This window comes from Athene cunicularia (genome assembly GCF_003259725.1).
Source record: "Athene cunicularia isolate RWA chromosome 5 unlocalized genomic scaffold, athCun1 chr5_part1, whole genome shotgun sequence".
Classification (NCBI taxonomy): domain Eukaryota; kingdom Metazoa; phylum Chordata; class Aves; order Strigiformes; family Strigidae; genus Athene; species Athene cunicularia.
The window spans coordinates 3,619,708-3,633,812 of NW_020799101.1; the positions used below are offsets into that span (position 1 = coordinate 3,619,708).

The following is a 14,105-nucleotide window of genomic DNA, read 5'->3' on the forward strand; positions in this document are numbered from 1 at the left end:
GCCCTGGGGACCCCCCTTGCCTTGGGGTGGGCGGGAGGGTCGGGCCTGCCGCCTGCAAGCCGCGCCGGGCAGTTCTCTTTGCTCAGCCTTTTTCCCCGTAAGGTTTTTCTGTCAGATTTTTATTTTCCTGTTGCCGCTGTCCTCTGTTATGTCGTTCTGTAAGTAGCGTGGCTTCCTATACAAACGTCAGTGCTGTACAGGCGCACTAATACCTTTGGATTTGATGTTTTTAAATCAAATGGGGTTTTTAGACTCCTGCAGTGCATTTTTGTTACTAAGAGGCGTCGCTGTGTTGAGGGTGTGCAGGCCCTGGAGTTGTTGAGCAGGGGCTCCGCTGTGCTTGCAGGAGGGTGTGCGGATCTCCCACGGTTTAACTCTAGCTGCTGCTTTCCTGCTGTAAAACGGCCTACTCCGGAGTTATTGTTGGATTGAATATTAGAAAAATCTTGTGGGTTTTTTTTTCCTTTTCTAGTAAGGGAACAGCTGAAAGAGCTCACCAAGCAATATGAAAAATCAGAAAATGATCTCAAGGCCTTGCAGAGTGTTGGGCAGGTATGTAAGAGAAATGAGTTCATAGCAACCTGTGGTGGTGGTTGACAGTGAACTTGCCTGGAAGTAGCATTTAAGTTTATTTTTGGTATCGAGAAAGAGTCGGTGGGAATGGTACAGCTAACAGGAACCGGGCCTCACCACCAGCAACATCATATGGGTTAGAGAGGTTTTCTGTGTTTGTCGTGGCTGGCAGGCATGTGTTAAAGGAAATAAAAGTGCTGGCAAACAACGTGAAACACCAGAGTTTTGAAGCTGACAGCCATCTTCCATTTTACATTTACATTTCTTTGTTACATTACATGTGATATTAACACATTAAATGTTGTTTTGCAATGGTAATTTATCTGCTAATACTGCATTTTATTATTTTGCAGATTGTTGGCGAGGTTCTTAAACAGCTAACAGAAGAGAAATGTAAGTATGTTGGACTGTTATGTTCTTTGAGATCTTGAAAATAAGATTTTGTAGTTAAAATCTGGCTAAAGATTTGGAGGAGTAAAGAATTTAGAGTATTGGTGATCTGAGTACTGGCGGAATAATATACCGGATAGTTCAGAAGCATAATTCAGATCAGTCAATCAAGTAAGTTTGATTTTTTTGCTTTGATCTTCTCTCTCCAGTCATTGTGAAGGCTACAAATGGACCAAGATACGTGGTTGGCTGTCGTCGTCAGGTAGCTGATCTCTGTGAAAATTCACTAAAAGTTTGCTTTGGTCTTGAGTATTGGTGTTGCTTTTCATAAACTGGGCCCTTAGTGGGATTAAGCATTTTCTTCTTTAAGGTGTATACAGCTGTTTTATACTGGTATCTGCCCACCCCCTCCCTTTGTAGCTGGTAGTAGTGTAACGAGTAAAGACACAGGGGTCCACAACATTCCTGGAACCTTGTATGGGTTTTATTCTTTTTGTTGAGTTGAAGCTCTGTCTTTCTGCCAGATTTTCAACTCTGAAAATTTGTCATCGCTATGAAAGTGAATCAGCTGTGTAGGGTCTCCGTTGCTATGTTGTGAACATGACTGTTACTGTCATAATGTTGAGCTTTAGAGTTAGTTATATATCTTTATGTATTTTTTTTCTAATGCTTTTACTCTAATAAGTAATGGTGGTAGGCAAGGCCCCTGTCCTAAACGCTCTGAGGGATTTTTATTTGTCCGTATTATCTTAAAAAAAGAATTGTCACTTCTGTTTCACAAGGCAACAGCTTTTTTACCTACACCAAAATCTTCAGAACTTAGTTTAATACAGAACCTTGCTTACATCATAATCTATCTTCTGCTACAGTCAGCCAGAAGGAGGTACTCTTTGTGTTTTATTTTTATACAAAAGTATAAGGGATGTAATGCAGACATGGTTTAAACTGCTTGTTGGTTAATTGAGCACTGAATGTGACCCACTTAAGGAACTAAACCCCATAGATCGGGCTGTTCCTTACGAAAGCTGCCTATGAAGTAGGAACCACAATACTTAGTGAAAGTGTTCTGCAGCTGCAGAGCCATTGGGGGGGCAAAAGTAAATCTCTAGTTAGATTTCATTACACTCATCCCTGACTTTAAGAAATGGAAGCAAAGAATAATATTTATAAAATGTGAGACTGTAAAGTATTTCTGAGCAGGGAACAGTGACCCCAGGGAAGGATTGTGTATCCTGAGAAGGCAGCAGCACTTTATTTAGTTATTTTAATGCACAAATAAGTAAGATCTTTTAACAGCTTTGGAGTCTCAGTGCCTCTTTAAGGGATTCCTTTATGGTGGAGAAAGAACTTCAGTTGAGCTTGTAACACATCACGTTTGTAGCGTGTTCTCCTATCTTACGGAAGTTTTATGAAAAATACTCCTTCAGTTGAAAGGAGCACAGGGGTGATATTCATGTTAGAGGTGCTTTTCTTTTGTCTTCCTGAAGAGAAACTGATGCCGATTACAGATTTTTAAACTCTTACCGATTCTGTGGAAACAAAATGTGTTCGCAGGACAAACGTGCGAATGTTTTGCAGTACCCAGAACCTCTGGATTAGCTTAAGGTTTGTACGTGGATGTTAAATTGAAGAACAATGTAATGGAACTCCAACATACAAAAGTTAACCAACTCTATTTAGATGATTCAACCATAATGGCATTGTGGTGGTTGCAGGAGCCAAGAGGCAACAAGCAAGTGGCAGAGCGGGGACCCTGCTGTACTCTGAAGAACTGAAAAAGAAGTGGGGAAGGAGGGGTTTCTATCTGTCAGAGAAATTCCTGCTGAAGGCCCACAATTAACAATACTTAGCAGTAAGCAGGGAGCAAAACTCACCAAGTATTTTCACATGGTGTTGGCTCTGTCAATGGACTGTATATTTTTCAGTAAGGATGGATATTTCCTCCTCCTTTTTGAGACAAACTGTTTGGGAAATGTGGGTACCTGTAAGTGCGTTAGTTTGTGTAGTGTATGCACAGATATCCATGACTTTCCCCGAGCATACCGATGCGATATGCTTTTGTTTGCATAAAACATCTGTGACAATTGCTAATATTGAAATGCTCTTTAAATACATCATTTTAAGCTTCATCCCTTTCAAGGCGTTATGGGGCACACTCACTATTTTCTTTCACCAGAACGACCAAAATATTTTTTTTTGGAAGATAAGTATACTTAATTAGGCTTTGGGACACATGAGGTAGTCTTGAGGTTCTGTGCTGAAACAGATGAATGCTAAGGAATAGATTGTGCTTCGATGAGCCTGACATTGTAGCATGTACTTTCAAGTTTATTCTTCAGTAAAAACACTCTGATCTTAAAAGATCATTGATTTGGTACCAGAGATTAAAAAAACATAAGCATAAAAAAAAATCCATGATTGTCTTTCAAAATGTCAAAATATTAAGGCAAATAATTTCCCATATGGAGTGTTTCACAGACTAGAACAACTGGCTTTTGATCAAAGTCCTGTGCTGAGGAAGGGGAGCGACACTGTTTAAATTGAAACCAAATTACTTCCCTGTCTGAAGTGCATTTCCTAAGGAATTCAAGGTCAAGTGGTATCTCTTTGTTTTCTTCCCACTTAAATCTGTTGGGCAGTGTTGAATCTGATAGAATTTCAAGCTTTTACAGATCTCTTAAGATTAGGCAGCTGGAAAGAGGTGGTATTAGCTGTCAGTAAAGCTCAGAATAAATAGCTTTCATGTTCTTCACATGTGGATTAAGTACCTTTTTTTAAAAATAAAAGAAAAAAAAAGAAATTGGAGTGGCAAGGTAATTCTGTGATCGTTGTTCAAAGTTGTGTTGTGTTAGAGGTGAAACTGCTCTCCTAGACCAGGTTTCTTAAAAACAAGGTGAGAAATGCAAGTTAGTTGTTTTAATCCCCGCAGAATTTAGCAGGGGGAACTGGAATAGGACTGCTAATATGCTTAAAATTCTCATAAAAATGGGATAAGCAGACAAAAACTGCGAGGCAGATGAGTAGGGCATCTGAGGTAAATGATAGCAAGAGAGTAAGAACTAGAGCTGCTGACTTTGAAGATGGGGTATAACTGGATGTGTGAAAATGTGCGAATGATGGCAGGCTTGGAGAAAAATAGATTAGGAACATCTATTCACCATTTCTGTCAGTCCAGAAGTGAGAAAGCCATGGAGTAGAAGGGTGGAAAGGTCAGACTGAAGGGGGCAGGCTGTTCCCTGCGTCCTCAGAGGAGGATTGCTTCCTTTTTTGGGACCTGCTGGTTCTGCCCTGTGTCAAGCCGAGGGGAGGGCTAGATCTCTCACTATTCCAGTCAGATCGAGAGCAGTAAAAAAACAAATTTACAGTCTAGAAAGCTGTATTTATTTTCAAAAGTGGTAGAGGTAAGTTAATGACTTGCTGTTCAGAATCTATTTCAACATTAAGAAAAATTCTTGCCATGGTCTGGTTTAGCTTTGCTGGTGTCCAGTTGTGACAGCCATCAGGTTCATTGGTCTAGGCCAGCTCCTGGATCATTACTCCTCGAGATCATGTTCCCATGAAACAGTGGGCCAGCTTTTTACCAGTTTAAGCGTTCCCAAAAATGGTGGTGACAGGAACACAGTGTTTACTAAACAAGCTGCTTGGCTTGTGGCTCAGGAACCTTGTTTTCTTCTTGTGTGTGATTGAGCAAAGAGTGCAAGCTACAGTAAACATCTTGGCTAAAACCAGACATTGTTTTGGAGTATGGTTCTAACAGAAATGCCTTCCTTGTGACTAGCTTGACAAGAGTAAGCTGAAACCGGGGACAAGAGTTGCTCTGGATATGACCACTCTGACGATTATGAGGTAGGTTTTTACTCTACAGCTGCACTTTTGCTCCTCATATAAAGGGGGGAAAACAGTGATCTGAATAGGTTACACAAAGGTTTGAGTCATCAGTTCTGTAACACTGTGTAAATGTTTTCTGCAAAGCAGTGCTTTAATAAAGACAACTACTTTGTGGGAAGGTTTGGTGTCTCTTATATAAGATTTTTAAAAAAGTTTGTCGGTCTTTAATAAAAGAATTCAATGACAACTCAGCATTTTAGCAGTTTTTTAAGCTTTTGTTTGGTTTAAACCTTGAAGTTTGCTAGGTTTGAAGTTTATTCTGTTTTTTCAACGAACATGCTTATCAAGGTGAGAGGAGAAGAAATAACTTTCATACTTGCTGTAAAATTTATTGCAATGACTTTACAAATGTGTCTGCACGATGATAAATGTCTACTCTTAACTCTTTATTCCAGATATTTGCCGAGGGAAGTAGATCCGCTGGTTTATAATATGTCTCATGAAGATCCAGGGGATGTTTCGTATTCTGAGATTGGAGGGTTGTCGGAACAAATCAGAGAGCTGCGAGAGGTATCCAGTATCTCAGAAACATTTAATCAAATTCTGGGATGTGTTCTGAGTGAAGTTTTTCAGTACAAAAACGTCTTACTGATGTTTGTCCTAAACTGTCATGACATGGGCTGTTAAAGGATCCTATGAGATTAGCGCTTCCCATGTTTCATTAACTTAGACCACATTTTCCTAGACTATAAGGGAATTTCTGAAATGTTTAAATGTTTTCCAGCTTTATAATTGTGGCAAACAGCAGTGTGATCGTGGGGTGCTGATGCGCTCACACTGAAGTAATCCTGTTAGTTTGGGCATCCATGCTGCAGGCTGTGCAAGCCTGCCCAGGAATGTGGGTTTTTGAAGACGAGCTTGTGCTGCTGGGAGCCCGCTGACTGCAACAGAGATTGTTTGTATGCTGCACACACACCTTGCGGTAGCAGAAAAAGATTATTCTAACACCAAAACCCAATTCTCAAACGGGTTATATCTTATCGCTGCTGTTACAGATGCTTGGGTTGAGTTGAAAATGAAGAAAATCCTCTAAAGAAGAGGGTTTGAAGGATCTCTTTAGGCTAAGCGAGTGTCACAAAGTCAGTGGGAGGGCATAGTTAAAATTGACAACCAGCAAACCAAACTTGAATTTTGCACAAAACCTACTAGAATCGCTCTGGGTGGTGGTATTATGGCAGTAGCAAAACATGGTTTGAGTGAAGAGAGTTGAGAGAAACAAGCTGTCGTTCAGGCTTCAGCTCCACAAGGGCAGGGTTGTGGATCGATCCACTAGATCAGTCTGCGGTATTTTTACTCAACTGTTTCTTGTACAAAATATGCTACACAGAAAAATAAAAGTACAGGTATCTGCAAAACAGGTTGGCAAGTGTCCCATTAGTTTCCTGGGATTGCTCATCTATTATAAAACTCAAACAGAGGCTCCGTTTGTCTGTGTCTTCACAGGTAATAGAATTGCCGCTTACAAACCCAGAATTATTCCAGCGTGTGGGAATTATACCTCCAAAAGGCTGCTTGCTCTACGGCCCCCCTGGTGAGTCTCATGAAAGGCTAATGAATTGCTTAGTTGTGCACTCAAACTGTGACAATACCCTTGTTTCTTTCTTTTTTTTTTTTTTTTTTCAGTTGCTACAGTGCATTGTTGGGTTACTAGTTAAACAGCTTCAATCTCTTTGTCCAGGTACAGGGAAAACTCTTCTGGCCAGAGCTGTTGCAAGCCAGTTGGACTGCAACTTCCTAAAGGTAATGTAATTTTATTCTTTCACACACTTAATCCGTTTGCACTCCAGCCTCTTCATTCACTTGTCTTTTTGTCTTTCAAAAGGTGGTGTCGAGTTCAATAGTCGACAAGTATATTGGTGAGAGCGCTCGGCTGATCAGAGAGATGTTCAATTATGCCCGAGATCATCAGCCGTGTATCATTTTCATGGATGAGATAGATGCTATTGGTAAGGCTAATGCCTGGAGGGTGGCTAGAATCTCCTTTTAATGCTGAAATGAGCTATAAAGCCACAGTCTGCATTCTCAAAAGGGAGTGTGCGTGATGTTTGTTCAGAATAAACATAACAAGGCAAGTAGTTCAGCTTCCTCCTGGAGCTGTTGCAGCTAGCTGAGAGCCATACCCATTCAGATCTGGCTTGGATATCTTTGACTAGATGAAAAAGCATATTGAAATTCTGTATGTTTAAACGTTAAAAACCACCCCTCCTTCCTCCCCCCCCCCGTTTAAAATGTCTTCAGATTTAGTATCATCGAGGCAAAAATAAAGTGCTATAACTTAGGAGTCTGGTATCCTGCAGGTGGTCGCCGTTTTTCTGAAGGCACCTCAGCTGATAGAGAAATCCAGAGGACTCTGATGGAGGTGAGTGTCTAATCCCTGACTAGGTACTGTACAGTCCACATTAAATAATAATAACAGATGTGAATTGTTACACTGTGATCTGGCTTGACAGAACTTTTTTTGAGGTAATAACCTTAAGCTAAAAGTGAACTAGATGCTGCTTTTACAGAAGACAGCTGCACATCCTGATAAGCCAGCCATGAATTCAACTCCGAGACTAATTGAAAGAATCTTTAAAATTGCTAAAATAATTTTCTCTTCTTACTGTGACTTGACTTTGCTTCTGCTTAATGCATCTTCTTTGACGGTTTGGAGGGCTCCTGTTTCCTCAAGAAGGGAAAGCAGAGCTTGTCTCTCTTAGTCCAAAAACACTTAACTCTGGAAAATTTTAGAACTGTTACAGTTTGAATTTTTAAAACCAGAAGTAGTTGCATTTTGTTGTTTCTGTACTAATGGCTTTGGTAAACTGGGTTGTGTGAAGAGAATTTTAAAAGCACTGGTGACAATTAAGAATTCTGAAGTTAACGGGAAACTTCATTGGCCTATGTTTGCAAACAGTTTGCCCAGTTCAAAAGAATGTGTCTGCCTTACATAAAGAATTAAATCACTGTGATCAAAGAGCAAGGACCTTGAATCTTCACAATGAAATGTCTTCGTATGTGTGTATTAGTATTCTAGAGGCTGTTCTCCAAGTCTAATTTGAATGTCCCGGACTTGGTGCAATACACTCAAAGTGTGTCAGCCAAGCATTGGCTCCTTTTGTACTTGCACTGTTTTTATTGCCTCATTATTTTAGCCAAGTCTTTCACATTTGAGCTCTGCTTTGCTCAAGATCTTTTTCTTTGGGCAAAGCATTTTCAGTAACTCTTCCAAGCTCTTCTTTATTGCTCATAGAATATGCAGGGCGCTCATGGCCTTTCATGTAGCTTTATTTATTTATTTATCTTTACTGATTTTACATCTTGATGAAAATACTTACACAGACACTAAGTGCAGTAGATCACACTAGGAAGGTTTTGGGTTGTTTAAAAATAAACTTCTGTTTTCTATTAGTTATTGAATCAGATGGATGGATTCGATACTCTGCACAGAGTTAAAATGATCATGGCTACTAACAGACCAGACACGCTGGATCCCGCACTTCTGCGGCCTGGAAGACTAGATAGAAAAATCCGTGAGTTACTACTTCACAGTGGCTGGAAGCAGGGTATTCTCCATAAGAGTGGTGGTTTTCTGCTTTTATTAAAACTGTAATTCTTTTCTAGATATTGATTTACCAAATGAACAAGCCAGATTAGATATTTTGAAGATTCATGCAGGTCCTATCACTAAACATGGTGAAATAGGTAAGTGGGAAGCTATCTGGGTATCTTTCTTCTTCTGTGTGTAAAAATAAGAAGACAGTGAGTTGTTATGGTGACTCGACCCTTCTAATTCTTACCGTTACACTGGCCACACAACTTCGCCTTGGAATTCTACTTCTTTTGTTGTTTGGTTTTGTGGATTTTTTTTTTTAATGTATCCTGATTGAATTGTTGCTAAGCCTTCCTTTGCAAAGGAAAACAGAATTGGAGCACAGTTGTAAACTGGAAAATCAATATGATTCTTATCCAGTATTTTCCTGTTTCAAAAGGAATAGCTCAGTGCAAGTAAACAGCATTTTCATTACCCCCACACCCCCAAAGGAAAACTTACTACTTCAGAAGTCTGAAAAACAATGAAGAATCTTGAGAAGTCATAGAGAAACTTACTTTGGAGTTTGGAGATGGCGTGATGAAAACCTTATTGTGTGAAACAAAGCTTGTCTTTAGTGCTCTCCCCGGAGTGGAAGGGGCAGAAGTATCTATCCGATAGGAAGGTTTATTTAACAACTGTGTTACTCTAAGCTGACCAGAGTCTTAGTTTCGCAATGACCCTTCAGAGCTTTCCTCAAGAAAGCTAATTGTGATTTGCCTTTAAAACGATGTCGGCTGTCTTTTATTTCAGTACAGCCCTGCAGACCCTGCCTGCTTGTTCCCTGCCTCTCTGCTGACACGAGCTATTCCTGCAGCCAGGCAGCACGATCTGGGTGGTGGAACTGATCTCGTTCACCATCTGGCTGCGTAAACAGCTGCAGCTCAGCAGAGGGGGAGGCTGGGGGAGAGCAAGAGGGAGGAGGGCTGCCTTTCTTAGCAGTGTTGGCTTAACACTTACATTATGCTTGCAACAATAGTCTGAGATAAAGAGGAAGCTCCAAAGCAAATCATGAACCTGAGGTAAAGTACTTCATCCTTTTTCCCGTATCTTCGGGCACTGGAGTGGAAGCAGGGTAGGATCGTTCCCTTACACCATTCAGCAAGGTGAGATGTCAGATGGGCACTAGCTAAATTTCTGGGCATGATGTGGGAAGGCTGCGATGCTCGGCTCTGAGATCCTGAAAGGAAGACCAGAATGTATCGGCAAGGTGGGGTGTGAATTGTGTTAAAATCCAAAGGTAACGACCTGTTTCAGGTTCTAGCATGAGATTCTCCTGCTCTAGTGCTGGTGTCTGCTGAAGATTCTGAACTTACAAACCTTGCAGTGTTTGACAATGCTTGGTCCTCTCGCTTACTGTTTCTTCACTTTTCAATTATTGGGATGACTTGTTCATAGGACACTGTGCTACATGGAATTAAAATACAGTTAAAGAATTTCTAATCTCTAGGGGGCTTTGAATTCTTAAGATGATAATGTTCAGTTCAAATGTTTTGAATTTCATATGGAAGGTGAACTGTTTTGAAAAATTCTGCAGAAAGTTGATCTTTTTTTAATAACAGCCTTGCTAAAATCAGAACTTGCTGGAGGCTCAACAGACCCAGTGTTTTAGAAATTGATTCTAGAAGCTATAACCATAGCCACTTTTTTAGTAAATATATGTGCATAAATTATCAGGCTTAATGTATCAAGACATTAAATGCCTTTAGTAGATGCAGTTGTTATAAGCGGAAAGGGACTGAGTTATGATCACTTGGAGATAAGTTTTCTGGTTCTTTACATCTTTTAAATAAGAACATTGCCTTGATGTAGCTTTTCTTGCACTTCATGTTGATGCCTGTAACCACAAGTTAGTAACTTTGGGATTTAATTATATAATACAAGCTTTTGGCTGCAATACATTTCTGTTTTAATACAGCTGATGATTATTTGCACTGAAATCAAAGTCTTTCTTTGTCAGCTGAATATGTATTTTGTTGGCATCCATAACGGGAAGTGTGAATTTATTTCTAATTGGCATTCATGTTTTACGAATAGATTATGAAGCAATTGTGAAGCTTTCAGATGGCTTTAACGGAGCAGACTTGAGAAACGTCTGTACTGAAGCAGGTATTTTCTTAACTCTTAATTTTGATGTGCTAAGTCTTGGTTAGTGCTAAATGTTAGAGCTGTTTCTCCGATAGTTCTGCCAATGGATTAAAATCGGGAGGCTAAAAATGTTCTGCTGGAACACAGCGCTTGTTCACTGTTGCTCACTTTTTTTTTCCCCTTTTTTAAGGGCTAGGTAGCATATATTTAATGGAAATGCCAGCATCTGGACAGTACCAAAATGCCAAAACAGTTGCATATTTCACAACATGTCACGTGTGGGGACTGCTAAGCATAAGCAGCAGCCTGGTGATACGCCCTGAAGCTTTGGTGGAACAACTTGAACAAAATCCCTCTTCTTTCTTCCAATTCCTTATGACTTGTACAGTCACGCAGAGCTTGATTCTTTCCATCCTCTCTCTGAGGTTAGAGACAAGTCTCTTGCTCAGCCTGCAGATAAACCAGCTTGGCATCACACCAGTCCAGCTGGTACCTGCAGATCTGCCACCAGTTAGGAGCAGCAGCGCTGCATTCATGTGACGTTACACTTGCTCATATCCCAGGCCGTGCACAGGCTGGATCCGCTGGAGTTGGGTGGATTTGGGCACTGTCCTGTGACACCCGAGGTATAACAGATCTCAGTGGTTCAGCTTCAGCATGATGGGAAAAAACAGCTGTAGCTTTTCTGACCTGGAGCTGGCCTCTAACCACTTGTTGGCTGAGTATCACATCGTCTCGTAAGAACTAGATACAGGCCAGAAACAGCCATTTTTCTCCTTTTTGCAGAGAATTCAAGTCTTTTAGTACCTGGATGACTGGAGAGTTAATGCTATTTTACGCTTTCATTGTACATGTAGGGTTTGCCTGCACGGTCAGGCTGAGTAACACAGTAAATAACATACTCGTAGTTTAAAACAAGTCATACGTTAGCGATGGCCCTAGTTCAGAAAGGTGACCTCGCTGAAGTTTTTCCTCCTCTTCCCAACATCCAAGACCTGCATGTGAACATCTACATGCAGACAGCATAGCGTGGATATGTTTTCACTTTAATTTGAATGAACCTTTACGTGCTGTCTTCTCTACTGCTTCTCCAAGGAGCACCAACTTATTCTTGCTGTTAAATTATTCTTCACAGGTATGTTTGCGATCCGTGCCGATCATGACTTTGTAGTCCAGGAAGACTTCATGAAAGCTGTTAGAAAAGTGGCTGATTCTAAGAAGCTGGAGTCCAAGCTTGACTACAAACCTGTTTAAATTAACCATGTAATTTGTGGTTGGCTGCACACATCGTAGTGGGTTACTGTATAAAAGAGAAATAATGTACTTCTTGATTATTATTGTGTTTGTGTAACATTTAGCTAGTAATTTGGTAACACTGGCTGGAAGTTGCCCACAGAAGTGTGTTTTCTGTATAATTCTGAAATACAAAATTGATTACAGCCCAGGTTAAGGAAAATGTGTGGAAATGTGTTCTCTTAGCAATTACGGTGTGAGTTTATACATGTGCTTGAATGAGTTAGCAGACTAAGAAAGTCAGTTTGTTTCTTGACTTTTTTATATGAGTAAATTTCCTTTCCCCAAACAGTTTATGAATAAAAGTTGTTTAAATCTGCTTATCCTGGTGTTCCTTCTCTGTAACTCTTGAAGAGAGTTAAATTACATGTCTTTAGCCTTTTGAAGAGCAACTTTTCTCTGGTGTAGTGAGTGCATTGGGGTCTTATGCCTTAGGTACCAATGGGAGGCAACCCTTCCCTTGGACAGAGGAGGGATGAGTGGTGGTTAGTCCTTTGCTGCTGGGGTCTGTGTGCTGGGGTTTAGCTAAGCTAGCATTTAATTATTGTAAGAAGTAAACAAGTCTTTTAAAATATTTGCTGTTTTCCATTATGCTAGGATAACTCCTATCCTGAAAGCCAGTTGCAGACAAAAGCATCTGAGTGGAGGTGGAAAAACTGATAGCAGTTTGATATCTCAGTTTTGATTTCAGCTTTTGGGGTGGTGAGGAAGATGCTGAAGATGGATTTCCTTTCTAAGGTCCCCTTTCAGCTGTTCTATTTAGACAGGAATTGGTCGAGATCATTTGACCCCGTGCCGCTTTAGACACGTGAGGTGCTGTACCTGATACTTCTGGAGCTCTGAACATGGCTTTGCGTGGGCCTCAGGAGGTTGGAATTTGGATGCATGGGGGTTGCCTGGGAGCTGGTGGCTGTGGCTATTTGAGTAATTGCTGAAACAGCAATTAAAAGGTGGAGGTGAAGATGTTGGTGTTCCTAGGGGCATCTGTCACTACGCCACCTTTTTGTTTTCTAATCAGTCCCACCCTGAGGGGTGTGTGTGGATGGATCCCTGCACTGTGCACCTTCCCGCTGTTGGATTGGAACAGGAGTGTACTAGACTGTACTTCTGGCCACTTCTAATTACCCTAATTGGATTACTCTGGACATGCTCAGCTAACAGACAAATACATCAGATTAACTCTAGATTTACCAGGAGACATACTGCTTTACAGCATCTTCCTGGCAGTTTTAATAGCTGTGGTTGTATTTTTTTTCTTATTCCTATGAGACAAAACAGGCAGTGTAAGGTGTAGAACAGTTACAAGACAGGCAACAACATTTTCACATTTCTATGGCTATTATGGAACTTTTACTGGTTAGTATGAGAACTTCCTATCATGATCATGTCATGAGTGTAAAGATGGAAATACCAGTTCACTGTTAACAGCTTTTTGAGTGCAGCTCACAGAGCTGCTAGGTCCCAGTGCAGTTGGAACAATTAGAAAATTCAATAAAAATCAGTTTCTGAGCACTACAGTGATGTAAATGGTGAGCTGAGCTTCTGGCATTACCTTGAAAAAGGTAAAAAATTGCAAACTGAAGCCCTGGGAGTGGTTATAGCAAGTTTTTGAAGTCTGAGCCATAAACTCAAGCTACTAACCCCTATCCCTTTCTCTTCTCAACGCCAGCTGGAAGTGGGAGCTGCGGTCTTACCGGTGCTTTCTTCTTCGCCGTTTCATTTTTCATCCGTCACGGAAATTGCAGTGCTGAAGGAACAGTTGCGGAAACGTGACTGTGGAAGGTTTCTCAAGGGAGAGTTGAGCATAATGTTTAAATAGTTTGGGGTAGTATGTTGGGATTCCAGCAGAGCATGGGATCAGGGAACCTCAACAAGTAGAAAAATAGGTTCGTGCCCCAAGCCTCGTGTGTCAGAGGGCGTCTCCCGTGCACAAAGCAGACCTGTTTGAATACAACCCCGCTTGCGGCGTCAGCTCAAATTTTGAGGCAAGCAGCGTCTTTCTGATGGCGGAGAAAACAAGCGCCTGCTCGCCAACATGGAAGCGGTTTGATCCGCGTGCGAGGAGGAAGAGACCACAGGCAGGAGCAGGGCGAGAGGAAGGCGACGCGATGAACGCCTCTGGAAGCCCTCACGGCCGCGACATGGCGGCCGAGGCGTGAGGCGCTTCAGGCCCGCGCCTCGGCGGGACCTCGATCGCCGCAAACCCCGGGGCAGCGAAAGGGCCCGTTGAAGAAGTTGTTATTAGTCTTGCGAGGAGTTAATTAATGAACCGGAGGGGTGAAGGAGGCGGGGGGGGGGTGTG

At 41.3% G+C, this 14,105-nt stretch overlaps 1 protein-coding gene across 1 annotated transcript; it reads left to right on the plus strand.

The window, feature by feature from the left end:
• The first annotated feature begins 440 nt into the window (after positions 1–440).
• On the plus strand, positions 441–12,126 carry PSMC6 (proteasome 26S subunit, ATPase 6). The gene is made up of 13 exons (XM_026849061.1): positions 441–552; positions 927–966; positions 1,173–1,225; positions 4,742–4,809; positions 5,247–5,361; positions 6,295–6,382; positions 6,530–6,591; positions 6,674–6,797; positions 7,149–7,210; positions 8,243–8,363; positions 8,455–8,535; positions 10,460–10,531; positions 11,646–12,126. Exons 4-13 carry the CDS (start codon positions 4,787–4,789, stop codon positions 11,762–11,764), a joined length of 867 nt encoding a protein of 288 aa, XP_026704862.1. The 5' UTR covers positions 441–552; positions 927–966; positions 1,173–1,225; positions 4,742–4,786; the 3' UTR covers positions 11,765–12,126.
• Positions 12,127–14,105: the final 1,979 nt, after the last annotated feature.

Coding starts and splice junctions, on each gene's coding strand:
- PSMC6 (XM_026849061.1), top strand. CDS start 4,787: ATGACCACTCTGACGATTATGAG. Junction 4,810..5,246: donor ACCACTCTGACGATTATGAG/GTAGGTTTTTAC, acceptor TCTTTATTCCAG/ATATTTGCCGAGGGAAGTAG. Junction 6,383..6,529: donor CTTGCTCTACGGCCCCCCTG/GTGAGTCTCATG, acceptor CTCTTTGTCCAG/GTACAGGGAAAACTCTTCTG.